The 18547-nt window shown below is 42.2% G+C and overlaps 2 protein-coding genes and 1 pseudogene across 2 annotated transcripts in view; 1 reads left to right on the top strand and 2 right to left on the bottom strand.

Annotated features, from left to right (window-relative positions):
* The window catches only part of LOC147336949 (protein NLRC3-like), a 308603-nt gene that overhangs the window by 40280 nt on the left and 249776 nt on the right, over nucleotides 1-18547 (top strand). The window lies entirely within an intron of this gene.
* LOC147336962 (uncharacterized) lies at nucleotides 2973-4182 on the bottom strand (annotated as a pseudogene).
* LOC147336961 (uncharacterized) lies at nucleotides 5233-13346 on the bottom strand. The gene is made up of 4 exons (XM_086287252.1): nucleotides 11600-13346; nucleotides 11342-11447; nucleotides 6596-7696; nucleotides 5233-6270 (listed from the first exon to the last, which is right to left on the bottom strand). The coding sequence occupies exons 2-4, from the start codon at nucleotides 11357-11359 to the stop codon at nucleotides 5578-5580; spliced, it is 1812 nt and encodes a 603-aa protein (XP_086143378.1). The 5' UTR covers nucleotides 11360-11447; nucleotides 11600-13346; the 3' UTR covers nucleotides 5233-5577.

Genomic DNA, 18547 nt, shown 5'->3' with positions numbered 1-18547 from the left:
GCACTTGCAGGTCAAAACCTTTATTCAAGAGATGCAAAAATAACATTGATACAGTGACTGTCAAAAATTACAGCACTGATCATACTGTGACATGTTGGTTCAAAACAGCACACTTAGAAATATTCAACGTTCTTTACTTCAACTGAATGAAACTGAAAACACCATTTCACACTACCCATATGGGATATTTAGACTGTATAACTGTTCACGCTACATCTCTTCACTAGTAAAAGAAAGAAAAAATACAAAGAGAAATTTAAAAATGCTGCCAAAGTGCTGCACAGAGCAAAAGGAAAAACAAACAACAAAAAAATGGCCCTGTCCTCATGGCAGTTGCAGTGTATATAAAAATGAACCCTGCGATCTGTTCCTCCAGCTTCAAAAATGCAGCAGAACAAGTGTGAGATTTAAATGTCTTCTCACCTAGAGCTGATCAACTTAAGATAAGATAAGATAAGATAAGATAAGATAAGATAAGATAAGATAAGATAAGATAGAACTTTATTAATCCCTCGGGTGGGTTCCTCTGGGAAATTCGATTTCCAAAAAAGCACAGCACCGACAGAAGTTACAGAGTTACAGAATATTATATATATATATATATATATATATATATACACACACACACATATATATAAATACAGAGACAATATAAATAAAATATACAAAGGGGATAAATAGAATAAATAGGAATAAAAAATAAAAATACAAGTGAATTGCACATTTCAAGTATTGAGTCTATTGCACCGTTGACTATTTACAAAAGTATTGCACAAGGTATTGTACAGTGAGGTGAAGAGGCACTACAGCTTAGTTGTTCCCTCCTTTGTCCCCCTGTCTCCCCTCCCTCTCCCCTCCAGAGAGGAGTTAAACAGTCTGATGGCGTGTGGGACAAAGGAGTTTTTAAGTCTGTTAGTTCTTGTCTTGGGGAGAAGCAACCTGTCACTGAACAGACTCTTCTGGTTGTTAATGGCCGTGTGCAGAGGATGCCCAGCATTGTCCATAATGTCCATCAGTTTCTTTAATGTCCTTTTCTCTGCCACTGTCACCAGAGTGTCCAGCTTCATGCCGACCACAAAGCTAGCCCTCCTGATCAGTTTCTCCAGCCTGGATGAGTCCTTCTTTGCTGTGCTGCTCCCCCAGCACACCACAGCATAGAAAAGTACTCCAGCAACCACCGACTGGTAAAACATCCTCAGGAGCTTCCTGCAGATGTTAAAAGACCTCAGCCTCCTGAGGAAGTACAGTCGGCTTTGGGCTTTTTTATACAGGTGCTCTGTGTTGCATGACCAGTCCAGTTTATTGTCCACCCACAGCCCGAGGTACTTGTACTTGTTGACCACCTCCACCTCCTCCCCCTCTATCTGAACCGGCAGTGGACCTGCTCTAGACCTCCCGAAGTCCACAACCAGTTCCTTAGTCTTTGAGGTGTTGAGTTGCAGGTGGTTTGTGTGACTCCATGCGACAAAGTTCCTCACCAGACTTCTGTACTCCTCTTCCTGATCATCCCAGATACACCCCATGATGGCTGTGTCGTCTGCAAACTTCTGAATGTGGCATAATTCAGAGTTGTAGCAGAAGTCAGAGGTGTACAGGGTGAAGAGAAGAGGGGACAGCACAGTTCCCTGTGGTGCTCCTGTGCTGCTGACCACTGTGTCAGACGTGATGTCCTTCAGCCTGACGTACTGTGGTCTGTCGGTGAGGTAGTCGGAGATCCAAGCCACCAGGCAGGGGTCCACCTCCATCCTGTTCAGTTTTTCTTGAAGCATACAGGGCCGGATGGTATTAAAGGCACTGGAAAAGTCAAGAAACAGGATCCTGACCGTGCCTTTTCCCCCATCCAGGTGTGAGTGGGCTCTGTGTAGGAGGTACAGGATGGCATCCTCCACTCCGACACCTGCCTTGTATGCAAACTGTAGTGGGTCCTGGGCATGTTGTACCTGTGGTCGGAGGAGGTTGAGGAAGAGCCGCTCTAGAGTCTTCATAAGATGTGACGTCAGTGCCACCGGTCGGAAGTCATTCAGCTCATTGGGCCGGTTGTTTTTGGGGACCGGGACGATGCAGGATGTCTTCCATAGGGCGGGCACTCTCCCCAGTCGCAGACTGAGGTTGAAGACTCGTTGTAGCGGCTCCCCAAGTTCAGCAGCACACGCCTTTAGCATCCTAGGACACACCTTGTCTGGGCCTGCTGCCTTTCTGGGGCGAAGCTTCCTCAGTTGTCTCCTGACCTGATCCACTGTGACACTGGGAGATGTTTGGGAAGAGGGGAGGGGGGGAGATGTCTTGCTGCTGAGAGAGGGATTGGAGGAGGGGGGTGTCATGGTGTCAGGAAGGGGGGGAAGCGAGGGAGGTAGTAGAGTGGGGATTGGACTCTGTAGTGAAGGTGAGGGTGGGGGGGTTGTGGGCTGGTCAAACCTGTTGAAGAAGTTGTTGAGTTCGTTTGCCTTCTCCACAGTCCCCCCCACTGTGCTTTTCTTGGTGTTGTGGCCTGTGATGGTTTTCACACCATTCCAGACCTCCCTCATGTTGTTCCTCTCCAACTTCTGCTCCACCTTCCTCCTGTAGGTGTCCTTTGCTTCCCTCAGGCAGCGTTTCACCTCCCGCTGTGCTGCTTTCATCTCCTCCTTCACTTTGCTCCTGAAAGCCTTCTTCTTCATGTTGAGGACAGCTTTGACTTCCTGTGTTACCCACGGTTTGTTATTAGGATAACACCGTACCGTCTTAGCAGGGGCGACCGTGTCCACACAAAAGTTGAGGTAGTCTGTAAGACAGTGTGTCGCCCCCTCTATGTCCTCACCATGTGGGCTCAGGAGCACATCCCAGTCTGTGGTGTCATAGCAGTCTCTCAGAGCATCCTCCTTTTCTGGGGTCCATCTCCGGATGGAGCGCGTTGTGACAGGCTGCCTTTGGACGAGGGGTGTGTATTGTGGCTGTAGGTAAACCAGGTTGTGGTCTGACTTCCCTAGTGGGGGGAGGGGGGTGGCTCTTTATGCATCTCTCACATTAGCATACAGTAGGTCAATTGTCCTGTTGCTCCTTGTGGGACAATTCACAAACTGGTGAAAAGCAGCCAGAGTAGAGTCCAGTGTGGCATGGTTAAAGTCTCCAGATATAATAATGAAAGCCTCGGGGTTTTGTGTCTGAAGTCTTGCTGTGACTGTGTGTATTTTCTCACAGGCAGCTGTTGCGTCGGCCCTCGGAGGGATGTAAACACACACACAGATCACATGACTGAACTCCCGAGGTAGATAATATGGCCGCAAGCTAACAGCTAGCAGCTCCAGGTCCGGACGGCATACCGAAACTTTAACGGAGACGTGTCCAGGGTTACAGTATCTGTTGTTAACGTAGACAATGAGTCCCCCACCTCTGCTTTTTCCGCTGGCCTGCGTGTCCCTATCGGCTCTCACGGGTGTGAAACCGCATAGGTCTACGTTAGCCTGCGGCGTTAGCTCGGTTAGCCATGTCTCCGTGAAGATAAACAAGCTGCACTCACGGTATAGTCTGTGGTTGTTCAGAGCGCACAGTTCGTCAATCTTATTCTGTAACGAGTTCACGTTGCCCATGATCACTGTCGGGATTGATGGTTTGAATCGCCTCCGGTGATCCGCTCTCCTCGCTCCAGCTTTGCAGCCTCTGTAGCTCCTCTTTAGCTCGGCCGGGATGTTGTGTCGCATGCCGGTCTGTCCCTTTGTTTTTAGTGCCAGCAGCTCCGCTCTCGAATAGATGAAGGAACTGGTTCCAGAAGTTTTAAAAAGTGCATTATCCATCTTGTATCGCTATATCTAAGAGGTATAAGTAGAGGAAGGTGAAAAAAAAGTTTGAAAAGCCTAGTCTAAAAAGTTAAAGTTAACAAAAAGGTGCGGTGTTGCAGAGCTACTTGGAAAGGCTGCCGTCACTCCAGCGCCATCTTGATGATGTCATCTTGATGACTTGCATGCATAACAGTGAGCTTTCCTTGCAGGAGCAGTTTTGTCTTAGTTGTGAGCTTTTCTTGTACCGGACTCTGCGCCCTAATTTTAGTGTCAGACCACACATTCAGAGTATTCCATCAGAACCAACCACGACGCAAGAGGAACACTGATGACGTGCAACCCCATGACCCAATCTGGGGCAGTGATGTACCAGCGGAGTTCAAGTTGTGGACCACCAGACAGAAGGTCCTGCACTCACTGTTCCCATGGGTCGGAACTGGAAAAAACACGTTAAGAATTGAGACTCTTGACTACCGATTTGGACTTTTCCTGAACAGCTCAACAAAGATAAATAAGGCTCAGAATGAGGAAATCGACGCGATCAGAATAGTGGTCATGCAACACAGGGTCGCCCTGGACATGATTCTCGCTGAGAGAGGGGGCCTCTGTGTCTTATTCAACACCACTTGTTGCACCTATATCCCGGACAACGTGCACTCCTTGACCATGACCACCGCCCTAGACAAGTTGCAACAACTGAGTAATGCGCAGCAACAAGACTATGTCACGAACAATGAGGACTGGCTGACCTGGCTGCTGAGTGGCAGCTGGAAGACCCTCGTGATAAAAGGACTCGTACTGATAGGAGTTCTGCTTCTATTATTGTGCTTGTTTTCTACATGTATCCTACCATGCATAAGATCCATGATTGACAAAATGGTACAGGCCACAGTAATTACCTATGTTGGACTGCCACTAGAAGATGAATCGGATGAAGAAGATTTAGTATAGAAACACACACACACATACTGAATGATGCTACAATTGAAAATGTTATAAGCAAGTGATTGTTGGCTGATAATAAAGTATGATTAAGTGAAAAATATTAACATCAGGAGGGGATGTTAAAGAAGAAACGCTTTTATGAGTTTTATGTTGCATTAAAGTATATGTTCATATTTTACTCTTAATAGGAAAAGAACAAAATGTACTACTCGCTCTGTTTATCGAAAGAGGAAGTTCACCCTATGACATTTATACGAACTTAGACACACACACACACATATATGCAAAATTAGAGGAAACTGCTATGCTTGTTTCACCCTGCTATAAATAATAAACGACTACTGCAGCTCGGTGTGAGTCCTCTCTGAGCCCTCGCCCGTGCAGCACGTTAACCGTCTCCAAGTGTCTCAGTGTTGTTTATTCACCTGTTTGATAACTGTAAATCTCTGACAAGAGTTTATTTATACCATCTTCACGTGAACACATTCAAGAACATCACAGATGAAGAAACATTAAAAACTTCCACACTACATGAAGCAAGAAAAATAGTTTATTCCTTTATGTAGAAAAAACAGAAACATCAAACATCTCCAAGACTCTCTTTGAAAGAACTAAAAACCTTTGTTCTCATGGTCCAATCATGAGTGAACTCCCCGATGAAGCCTTGTGTGCTAAAACATGTCAGAGTTTTAAAGGTTAAACATGAGTTTCCAAAACGTTTTGCTGGAGAACAATGAACTATTTGACTGAGTTTCAATCATTTACAGACGAGCAAAACCAGGACAGAGAAAAAAGGACAAAACTGACTCAGTAAAACAACAGAAAAGAAGATCCCATGTAGATCTGTATTATGTAGAAGTTCAGCCCAGCAACCAGTTCAGTTCAACACAAGTTTAAATGATTCTATCTGAACTCTGTGGAGCCTGATCTCAAGCTTTTTGAGTCTGACACAGAAACCAGAGGATCTTTCTGTGTCTTCAGATTCACTGTGATCCAGTGATGGGAGTGATTTCAGCCCTGAGTGATCGCGCTGATGTTTGCACAGAGCAGACAATGAGGTGAATGTTTGGGCACATTGGTAACAGTGAAACAGTTTATTAGTAACGTGGGATCGTTTGTGTGCAGAGTATGAACTGAGATTCCTGAAGCTCTTGTCACACTGGTCACAGCTGTAGTTTCCTTCTATGTGTGTTCGTTCATGACTGTTACGATGACCTGAATGCGAGAAGCTTCTCTCACAGTGTCTGCACTTGTGTGGTTTCTCTCCTGTGTGGACTCGTTTGTGTGATTTAAGGTCCCTTGCAGTGGTGAAGGATGACCCACACTGATCACAGAGGTGCTTTTTAACCCCACTGTGAATCAGTTCATGTTGTTTTAACTCACTTGGTGTGGTGAAGCTTCTCCCACATTCTTTGCAGTATTTCAGTTTGTCTCCAGTGTGTCTACGTTGATGTGTTTTAAGGGCAGCTTGCCAACTGAAAGTTTTTCCACAGAGGTCACAATGAAAGTCTTTCCCACCACCACAGTGATGACAGGGTTGAGAACTGGATCCATCTGTGTCGCTCTGCTTCTAAACAAAGACACAAAGACAGTGTAAGTCAGTCCTTCAACATTTGTATCCTGAACGTCGCCTGAAATAAAGAGCATCTCTGCAGACGTCCAACTACATTTGACTGTTTCAGTTAACACACTCAGTTTACTGGGCTGCAATAACTACAATACTACCACCATAATACTACAGTAATACTAAAATCATAACTGAAAGGAAAATCTGAATAATCACTCAGAGCTGCTTTTCCATGCAGTAGAATTGCTAACATGCTAACACAGTTTAATGAGCAGAGTTGTTCCAAACAGTCAGGCTAAAATGACAAGATAACAATATAAATACATACCTCACAGTAGCTGCACTTGTAGAGTCTCTTTCTGGTGTGGATCTGTTGGTGTCGTCTCAGGTGACGTGGAGATTTAAAAGTCTTCTCACACAGGTCACATTGATAAGGTCTCTCCTCAGTGTGGGTAAACATGTGTCGTTGTAAGTCTGTGTGACTTATAAACTCTTTGCCACACTGTTCACAGCAGTACACATCATGTCTGGTGTGAATGCGTAGGTGTGTATTTCGGCTCTCTCTCTGGCTGAAAGTTTTTCCACAGATGTCACAGCTGTATGCCTTAATTCCAGAGTGGGTAACTAGATGCCTCTGTAAGTGGCTACTGTTAGTAAAAGCTCTGCCACACTGATCACAGCTGTATGCCTTAATTCCAGAGTGGGTAACTAGATGACTCTGTAAGCTGCTACTCTGAGTAAAAGCTCTGCCACACTGATCACAGCTGTACGCTTTAACTCCACTGTGGATGAGTTGGTGTGTTTTTAGGTGACCCTTCAAGGAAAAAGACTTTCCACACAAGTCACAGCTGAACGGTCTCTCTCCAGTGTGGATGACCTGATGCTGTTTTAGTTTATCCCTCACAGTAAAACCCTTCCCACACTCGTCACAGCTGTATGGCTTAATTCCAGAGTGGGTAACTAGATGCCTCTGTAAGTTGCTACTTTGAGTAAAAGCTCTGCCACACTGATCACAGCTGTATGGCTTAATTCCAGAGTGGGTAACTAGATGCTTCTGTAAGTGGCTACTCTGAGTAAAAGCTCTGCCACATTGATCACAGCTGTATGCCTTAATTCCAGAGTGGGTAACTAGATGACTCTGTAAGTGGCTACTCTGAGTAAAAGCTCTGCCACACTGATCACAGCTGTATGCTTTAACTCCACTGTGGATGAGTTGGTGTGTTTTTAGGGAACCCTTCAAGGAAAAAGACTTTCCACACAAGTCACAGCTGAACGGTCTCTCTCCAGTGTGGATGACCTGATGCTGTTTTAGTTTAGCCCTCACAGTAAAACCCTTCCCACACTCGTCACAGGTGTGTTTTTTCTCTCCCTTTCTTCTGTGAGGTTTGTCGGCCTCCTGAGAGCGCTGACTTCTGGCTCCATGTTGGTCCTGCAGTGACAGAGATACAAACAGAGGCAGTGAGTGAAATGCAGTCGTGGAACAAACTCAACCTTCAAACTCCATTAACACTAGTTTTAAACCTGAAGGTGGAGCGTGGCACCAAACACCTTAAAGGTCTCTTATCCCCACCTGCTGGTAGTTCTAACACATTACATCCAACCTGCTGTTAAAGATAATTCATGACTGTTCAAACACTAAAATCACACACACACACACACACACACACACACACACACACACACACACACACACACACACACACACACACACACACACACACACACTTTTATAATTTAGATTATTTTGTTGTTTCCTATTACATATTTCTATAATTTGTATAGATTTATACAGAATTATTCAGTGATAATAAATCCTATGTTTGTTTATTCTAAAGGAACCCCGTTAGCTTCCACAACAGATGTTGCTCGTCTTCCGTCAAATACTCACATAAAATATTACACAATAAAGTGCATTCAAGATATCCACATAATTTCACTCTTACATCCACAGTGAGGTTTCACAATTGTTCAAATATAAGCAATCAATAATAATAATAATAATATCAATAACATTGAGGCACATTACACAAATTTCAAAAACAAATCATGTCTTACAATATTTACAACAACTAAAAGCTCTGTAAATCGGCTTTTAAGTGTTCATTGAAGTTTTGAATAATTCTCTAATTTTTTAAGGCAACTTATTCCACTTAAAAGTTGCTCTAAATGTAACAGTTTTACAAACGTTACTTTTAACTCGAGCATTTACTAAATTGCAGCTTGCTGAAAACTGTGTAATATGATGATGTATTTCATCTGGATACTGCAGCTGAGCAGAATAAATGTGGTGTGTTTAACAGAATTGCTTTCTTTAGAACTACAAGTAAGCCATAGAATATTTTAGCCTGTACAGGAAGCCAAGAAAGGTTATTATGCATTTTATCAATATTAGTATAGTATGAACATCTTCACACTAATCTGGACGCCTTATTCTGGACTAACTGAAGTCTGTTAAGATCTGTCTTATTAGCTGCTGACCAAATGATTGAACAATACTCCAGATGAGACATTACTAGTGCATTAATGACATCTTTCATAATGAAGAAGTGATACACAAAGAGCATTTCATAGCCATAGCTATGCCTTGTCGGCAGAGTTATGTGACATTAGTGATGTTTGTACTTTCAGCGTTAACTTGGTTTTAAAGCCTTTAAAATATACGCCGTTCAATAGTCGACCTTCATCTGACAGAGAATGTGATGATTTTGTGGATAATTAAAGTCAGTCATATATCCACAAACACAACAAGCTGAAAGTCAGTGATGCTGCTCGGTTTGCAGTCCTGAACATCACGGCACAAGCAGGATTTACTGCACTGTTAATGTTAGCTGTGTTATATTGCTGCCTCTGTTCGGTGGTGTCGAGCCAAACGCACTTTAACGTGTGTTTGAACGAGCTGACGGTTCACTCGTTAAGCTGAAAGAAAGATGCTTTAATCACAGCAGTCACACATGTGTCCACTGCACCATCTGGAACTCTTCTTGTTTACACTCGTAATAACACAAACACTAAATCCTGCTTCTCTGGTGCTGTTGTGTAGCAGTGTGTACACCTGAGACTGTCACCTGTCTGTCTGTCCTGCACTCTCTCTCTGTTTCTTTCTCTCTGATTGTGGAATAAAAGTATGAACATGTGTTTATAAGTTACACTTGTGTTTGAATCCTGCATCTTATCACACATTTGATTTCCATGTGTGACGACTGCAAGTGTCCAGAGTGAGGACAGACTGAGGGAGCCACTGCTGCACATCATCTGTGAGGCTTTGCAGCCCTGATGATCCACCAGGACAAACTCAGCAGTGTGTGAGGAAGAGGAGGAGGAAGAGCCAGCAGCAGCTGACAGATGGAGGGAATAGACAGACTGTTCCCTGTTTGTGAAGGACTGCTAGGAAAGTTTAACATAACTGTCTGTGCTGAATCAGTCTTATTAGGTAATGTTCAAATAATGTGATCATCCCAGTGTTTTCAGTGTGGGAGAAAGTACTCAGGGCCTTCAAGTTACACACTATGAAAGGCAGCAACAAGTTTAATGTTCAGAAACCTAAAGTCTGTATCAGCAGCAGGATGGAGCTAAAATAAATGTTGGTTTCAGTTCTATGAAGCTTTGAGTATTTTGGATCAGTAGCTGCTGTGTTTGTTGCATCATATTGCTGTAACTGTTTATATGCTTTATATATTCTGAGCTAAGTTGATCTATAGTGTTACATCATATTCTATAAGGATGTTATGTGTTTGTAGACTTTCTGCCCAGTTTGACCCATTTAGCAGACGTCAGCCTGTTTAAGGCTCTGATATCTATTCTGTGTGACTTACAGCAGTTATGACATGGTCTGATTTTCTCACCCAATAAAGGAATATTTCATATATCAGTCTACTCTTCATTCTATCAGACACAGTTATCACAGCTCCTACATTTGCTTTTTACACATATATGTAAGCATTGAGCCACATTTAGTACCAACATATTAAATGAACAATATTTGTCTCTTATATATGATACATCTGTATACACACTGTCACAGATACTTGTCTGTGAGTGAAGTGATTAATATAATAACTATAATATTGGCCATATTATATTTACATTACCACAGTGAGGTGACTTTAGTCTCATGAACAACATCAGCTAATTGTTATTTACAGCTAATCTTAAACGACTGTTCAGCACAGAAATGAAGCCCAACAATCATGTTTCACAGTCCTGTGGTCTCAGCCTCAGATACTCATCAAATCACACAGAGCTCATGTAGAAACAAATGAACTAAATATGTTCTCCTTCATTTCTGTCAAACAAAGCTGTATGAAACGTTTCCAGCTGTTAGTATCATGGTTGCTAGGCAACCTGGGCAGCGCGACGGAGGCTAGACGTCCCATTTCACGAGCCTACGAGCCTCGCACTTCGGCCTTAGCGGTCTTTGAGTACGCGGCCCTTGAGGACTTTAAAGCTGCAGAACCTGAATCGGGATACAGCCATGATGATCTCCAGCCTCGTGCTCGCCAACATTCTCACCTGAGTTAAGAAGACGATCACTGAAATGGTCTCAGCAGGTCCTTTGATGACAGCAATGAAATGCAGTGGTAAGGCTTTTTGGGGATTAAGTTCGTTTTCATGGCAAAGAAGGACGATGCAGTTCATCTGATCACTCCTCATAACATTCTGGAGTGCAGGCAAAATGCTATTATAAAAACTTAAGCAGCAACTTCTCCAGGTTCCAATATTTATGCAATTCTCAAACCTTTTGGCCACGACTGTATAACCTCTTCTGAAGTTTAGTGGATATTATACATGGTTATGCTCAGGATGTGTCGGCCAGTTTCCACTGGAAACGCCTTTTGGTTAAACTGTCAGCGAGGAATTTGCATTTGCACTGTTACATTTTTATATAACTTTAATGCACATAAACAACAGCTGCTTGTTTCAGTGAAAATACATTGATGGGTTTTTAATAAAGTTGTGCAGCTGTAAAGTATTTTGTCTGGTGTCAATTCTATCGTCAGCTACATCGTTATGGCAAATGTTCAAATGTATATGGTGATAAATATCTTTGGTCATATGGTCCTGCTCTGTCTGTCACCTTCTGTGTTGAGCTCATTGTTTCCTCTGTAGTGGCTGAGCTGAGTCCAAGTAGCTGAAAATGTTCCTCTGCTGCTCCGTCAGACTCTCCTCCTCCTGCTGATCAGCTGGGACACAAAACAGATCTTTGTTAGGCTCCACACTGCACTGAAGAGTCAAAGTGTCTCATATGTTCATCTGACAAGTAAAAGAACACATTTTTGTTTCCCGAGGTGGGTAACTTGTTGGAAACAAACACAAAAGCTTTGAGCACTGATACCTGCCATTGCTGGCATTGAAAGATGCAACGCCAGCAATGTGGATTGTCAAGACTCAAACCAATCATCAAGCAAAGACAACAGGGATCATTTGTTTCTGTTTATTTAGCATTCACAGCATTTGTAGTTGCCTTCTGTGCAGGGGAAGTCCACGCACACTGTGTGGTACCGCCATCCGCAGAAGGTGCATTCAACCTCTGTAAGAGAAACGAGATTGTCTGAGACTGAAATGATATTCACTAAAGAAGTGGTGATTTGTAAAACTTCAAGTGTATGATAAGGTGAAAACAAATACACAACTGCATGTCATGTAGTTGAAGGTTTTTTTTCCTTTGGAAGACCGGAAAACACTGAAAGTTACAAATTAGTCCTTTATTTATCCAGGTAAAAAAAAATCTCATTGAGATTAAAAATCTCATTTCCAAGAGAGACCTGGCGTCATGGCAACACAAGTCACATACCACACAGGTATATAACATTTAAAACAAACACAATATCCCAACATGTGTAACAAATGTATTGTGCTTGAAACAAATTCAGAATAGGTGATAAAGCAGCTGCACATGTGTGTCACGAGTAAATCTGGCTGTATAACAAACAGAAACAAGTGATGCTGCTGTCTTTGCTCAACGGTTGGTTTGAGTCTTGACAATCCACATTGCTGCCATCTTTCAATATGTTGAATGCACCAGTGTAAGTGCAGCCACTCAGACTCAATGTGTTCATAGAAACAGGCGCAGATGTGTCACGAGTTCATCCAGCAGTAGCTATGGCACTTGGCCACAGGGGGCAGCAGTGGACTGACCTGCATTCGAGACTGCTCCAGCTGCTCTGTGACAGTCAGTAGATCTGCTACAAATTGCAGATCATATGCAAGTTTTGGAAATGACATTTTAAATATTCTTAACTTAGCCACGGCAGCATTGTTGATGTATTACCTATATACTACAAATTATTCCACCTGCTGAAAAGTGGATCTAATGTGGGCGGACTCACACTTAGCAAATAAACCTGTGATGTGAGAATGTAATCAAACTGTTGATCAGAGGCAAAGTAATTTAAAGTTTATGATGCTATCGTCTAATGTTAGCTGACATGATGTTAGCTTGTAAACTTATGTTGTTGTCTGGGTCTCATGTCTGATCTGATGATAATAACTGTGACAACACAGAGATTAAATAAAGGACGTTGGTGGGACTTCTTATGTTAGAACTATAACTTCAGTTAAGGAGTGAGACGTAAGGTGACAAGGAGAATGAAGAGAATGAGAAAGAAGTAACTGGGAAGAGAAAATGAAAACAAAAATTTGAAATGATCAAATTTGTGTTAACAGATGATGGTGATTTTAAAAATTCAAGTAATTTAAAGGTTTTATCCTATTTGTTGTTGTTTTTTTCATATTCTTCTATTTGCAAGAGGTTATTAATAAAACAGGTTCTCTTTCTGGTTTCTCTTTTTGGACGCACTCTCTACAGCTTATCACATCCAAAATGGCGGATGTCAAGTACAAAACCTCGACAGAAACAATCAGCAAGAATTTTAGCATCAGTCCAAAATAAAACTGTCCAACTACAGAGTTTTAAAATCCAACTAAACTATGAACAGAGATCTTTTACAAATAGGCTATTGATGAGATGACAGTGGTAACAAAAACGTACACATCCGCGCACACAGACAAAATGGCGGGAGAGCGTTTAACGGTCGACCTCATGAGTCCGTTACCGTGAACTATGGAGCGGCAGATTTGTGCTGGAACTGAGCTACACACAGCTGATGTTAGCCAGGAAACATTACACACTGCTAACGTTACCTTCACACGGAGCTCCACACGGAGACGATCAGCGTCAGGCACAAACACCAAGTTCAGAAAAGAGGAACTTTGAGCAGGAAGGAAAGAGTCAGAGCGGCGTTTGAGGACACGTTTACAACCACGAACATCAGAATCTGTCTGTGCTGCATTCAAGTGCAAGTTGGAAACTCACTAATCTCTGTCATGTTGTCCAAAGATGATTTATTTCTGCTGGTTTTCCTGTTTGAAACACAAACATGTGTCAGCACTTTGTTGTTCTTCACCCTGCAGCATTTGAATATTTCAGGAGTAAACTGATCATAAATTCATGAAGTCATGAATGAAAGTGCAGACTGAGAGTGGATCACATGATGTTTGAGGTGTGTCATGTGACATGTTCAGTATTGTCACACATGTCTAGATTGTCCCTGATATCATAACTGCTCAAACACTGATGATTATATTTGAAGAATTATTCCTGATGGCAGCAAAGTTTGAATGGAGCTCTCTGTCTGTGCTGATTTGTCGCCCTCTGGAGGTCAAAGCACAAACTGCATGATGTCACTGTAACCACCACAGTGACAGGAAGTGTTTTTAAATGATGAAATATGTCAGTGATGCTGATAGTGTGTTCATCACAGACGTTCAGGCTTCATGTTGACATGAATCAAAGTTAATGTCATTATGGACCAAGGACAGTACTCTGGGTCTCCTGCAGAACAACTCGAGCTGTGATACCTGAATGAAGAGCCTCTGCTGCTTTAAAGAAGGAGGCTCGAGGCAGAGGTGAGGTGCAGACCAACCAGCTTTTATTCAGCAACTTTAACAGAAGGATCAGAAAAATAAAACTATACAGCACAGTGATGCTGACTGAAGCCACAGCATTAAACTAAACAAGCATCTGATCATCTTTAACAACATCTAATAAATAATGACAACTATTTAATCCTGTATTTCCTACAATAAAGCCTGTTCAGATATTTGTTGCTGATGGAAATGTAAAAGGCTCCCAGGAACCAAAGGACAAAAACAGAGGCAACAGTCACAGCTGCAAAGGATCCCCTAACACATAAACTGGTTCGAAGATATTTTCTAGCTCTGCAGAGGAGCTTGATTGCACGGACAGTAAAAAGTGGATTCAATAACAGCAGCGAGCGCTGAGTGATATAACGGTGCTGCGAGCAGCAGTGCAAAGGCTCACACAGAGACAGCAGCTACACTGTGTGTGGATGTGATCCACAGTCACAGCTGTGGGTTTCAGTCAGTGTGTCTCTAACTTCATGGTCACATTTCAAAGCTTATTGCAGCCAGAAGATGTTCAAGTAAAAGATTTATTGCTGTACTCGTCTACCAGGATAACAGGAGGTTCATAAAGCTGTGTAATACTTCAGCTTTCCATCATGGAGTAGTAGTTGTGTCCCTTTGTGTTTATTAGTGTGTTCACACGTCTACTTTAACTTCACTCTGTAATGAAAGGATTCAAATCCCTGATAAATACATACATGCTGACTCTGAGTCTCAGTGAAGGAGGAAAGGATGGATGAAGGCAGCCTAGTGTGGGTCATGTGTGTCCAGCAGTCATCCAGGGCCTGGATCCATCTGTAACAGGAAGACAAAGTCCAGCCTGTAATCATCCTATCAGGCACAGCGTTTCCATCCAGCATCCTGACGACGCTAACAACCCGTCAAACGTCTCCTCTGGTCCACAGAAGTCACACTTCCTGTGTCATGTTTACCTTTTTAAGTGTGCTATTCAAGCCTGTGTGACCAACTCTGACTCTCCAGATTCCATCCTGGTCTCTGCTGCAGCTTCTTCTACACGACTGTTTTCTGTATAATAATATCTGCCTTTCCCGTCTCTGTCCCAGTGTGCCTGCCACTCGTCCTTCATCTTTACCTTCATTATACTCTTCACCTCACTTTCACTGTATTTTATAGTCAAACCTGCACGACTTCTTCTTGCTGCACCTTTTTAAACTCATCGTCCTGTTCATTGCATCAACACCGATATTCACAGGGAGCCATAAGAAATCCACTTCTATCCCTCTGTGTTTGATTCTATACAGTAAATGAAGTATATCAAAAACAATATGTTGCCTAGAGTCTGAAGACATATCACCTGTGCTCACTAGCACGCTGCTAGAGTCCCAGCAAACCACATACCTGCATATTAGTGCGTCCTCCACCCAGTTCAAGCCAGTAACATCACTACCAGCTCCCAGTATAAACTGCCACATCATCTGTAATTCTTTTACTCATCACCAAACTTATTTGTGGGAGAACAAATGCAGCAGCCGTTCTTTTATCTGACAGTGTTGACGCATCAGTAAATATCCTCACATGACCTGAGGACTTTCCCACTATATGAACCTGCTTTTAGTCGCCCCTCCTCCCTCGCCACAAGCTTCCTTTACAACATAACTTATAAAAAACAACTTTATTGACAATCAGCAATAACAATTACAGACAGTCTAGAAGAAGAATCACATGATCAAGGAGCAGAAGTTTATGGTTTTAATAGCTTTTACATTTTGGGAAAGTTTTAAAAACATTGTTTGGTTTTCTTTCTAAAGCGTTGAAAGGACGGCTTTGCATCAGAAAAGTAAGATCAGCAAATGAATCCATTAAAGTTCTTTTGCCTTGTTTGCAAAAGAAGCCAAACAACATTTGTGTCACAAAGAGAGACTTCAGAACAGATCAAAGATCACAAACATCAGGCACTGATGGAAACAGCCAAACACAGAAACAGAGGCACCAGCAGGTGAAGGAGGCCTGTTGTAGAAATGACTCTGAGTGCTCAGGTAGAAACGCATGAAGAACCAGTGCGTCTAATATTTGGAAACCAGTCTGTGTTTGAGCGTCCTGGATGAAACACAGATCATGTTGCAGAGCGAGGACGTCGTCTTTCCTCCCGAGTGTGTAACTACAGGACGTGTGCAGCAGGTTTAATCGTCCTCCTGACAGTTACTGATGAACGAGTCCTTCAGGGAGGCTCCAGGATCACTGTGGCTTTTACCAGCTGCTGCTAAACTGAGAGGTGTTGCTGCTTCATGTGTGAAGATGTTTGCATGGCTTTAACAGTGCAGACGTTCCTCATGTGCACCCATTTCATATGTTTTATTGTGATGTTTAGTAACATCTGCTTCCCTCCTTCAGGCAGACGATAAAGTGAGCTCAGCCTTAAACATGTGGAGAGAACGTTTGACCGACAGTCCTGGGACGACTGCAGAACAATGGTTTGTTTTTAATGATAAAGTTTCATAATGGAAATAAATGCTGAGCCTGTTTCATGATGTTGGCCCTGCAGCATCAGGCAGGATTAATACTGTAACAAACGTGTGTCACAGTTATAATGACTTTAAATGAAGACTTGGGTTGGATGGAGATGTCAGCTGGATTTGTGCTGACTGTCACTTTAAATGTTTTCAGTTCAGCTTCTAAATCTACTTTTGTATAATGTTTGCTGAGTTTTGCACTTCATGACGCTTTTAAGAAGAGCCAATAAATCCTGACTTTACACAAAAATAAAGGTTTAATGTGTTTAGTGTGACAGTGGAGGAGAGCGCACATAATAAGAGTCATTAACAGAATGGTGACAATTATAATCTGTCTCATTTTAGGAGCAGCTCACAGGCACAACAGACTACAGAGCAATCAAAGCACCAGTTAAACGTCCATGTGACCGGCTTACAGCCAATGAACAATCAGTCCCCACTGTCCCCACCAACATCACTGTACTGGAAAGACTGTGCTGCCATGGTCAGAGATGAACTGGTGCTAAAATGTAAGGCAGCTGATGTGTGTGGCCTTAGCAGCACAAATGCATCACGGCTGCAACGCTGCAGTGTGTTTAAACATTTGAACATTTCTGTGGCTTCAAACCAGCAGCTGCTCTGTACTCAGTCGTGTTTGTGTGTCTGTCAAAGTGATTGTTGTCTTTAAAAAGCCTTTTGTGTTGAGTTTTGTGAGCAGTGCCGAGCTTCTCTGTAGTCTAAGCCGAGTCGATATATTTGATTCCATGTTTGGTGTGATTTTCAAAGTCAGCAGCAGCAAACCCATACGGTAAAAAAATACATTTTTCCTTGCCAAAATATATTTCAAATATATGGTAAATATATTTTGTATTTGTGATGCTCCAAAAAAATATATCTTTGAAATTGAAAATATATTTCTTTCAAACCAAAATACATTTCAAAACATATTTTAGGGTGAAGAAAATACATTTCCAACCTTACAGTAGAATGTATATCAAAGTATCCTTTATTTAAAATATATTTAGTGCAATAATGATGATAATGATAACAATACTAAAAGTAACATGTTTTATGCACATCTGCAAAAAACAGTTGGATTCAAACAAAACAGAGTCAAAGGTCTATCACGAATTAGGTTGTTTATTCATTTGCTTACAGTATTTCACATTACACAATATCTCACTATAATGTAGCGTTCATTGACTTTGAAATTATCTGTCAGTGATACAGTAAACAAGATACAACAACTGCTATGTACACTTTAGTTTTTGACAATATATACAATTTAGTACTTAAAGGAACACACTCCACTGTTTTGGAAATAGGCTCATTCTCCATCTCCCTCAGAGTTAAAAATGCAGCGTCTTCTTTCTAGATCCGTACGTTAATAGGGCTCTGGAGCGTGATCTTACGGGATGGGGCGTAGCCAGGATTTTTGGTCAAGGCGCCATATTAGCAGGCCAAACAAATGCTTGCTGTGTGGTCGGTTGTAATGTTAGATTGCACTACCGACAAAGGAATAAGCTTGAAAACAGGCTCTCTTTTCATTGTTTCCTCACCTGGAAGCATCATGAGGGAGCTTATGTGTTGGATGTTACCAAAAGAAGGCGTCTAGCCTGGATAGCAGCTGCGAGACGAGCTGATATTCAGTTCTCTACCAGCCACAGATATCTGTTGGTGTGCTCCAGTATTTTCATTCAGGTAAGTTCTAAATAAGTTCATATTATTATTTATAGCCTGTTAATTTTATTTTCAATGCGCTCTGAGATCATAGCACAAACTTAGAACAAACATGCAGAACTACCTTCTATTTATAGAGTTGCTAATTATTTGGCATTATTGCAACAAACCAGCCTATGAAATGAATGAAACAAATCCTGACTGGGTTCCAACACTACACATGGGGC

Source organism: Aulonocara sp. 'chitande type north' Nkhata Bay, linkage group LG3, assembly GCF_057382095.1.
Source record: "Aulonocara sp. 'chitande type north' Nkhata Bay isolate Kocher_YH1m ecotype deep benthic linkage group LG3, A_spYH_male_GT1.1, whole genome shotgun sequence".
NCBI classification, from domain to species: Eukaryota; Metazoa; Chordata; class Actinopteri; order Cichliformes; family Cichlidae; genus Aulonocara; species Aulonocara sp. 'chitande type north' Nkhata Bay.
Note: the sequence above shows the minus strand (reverse complement) of the source record. Positions and strands in the feature narration are given on the sequence as shown.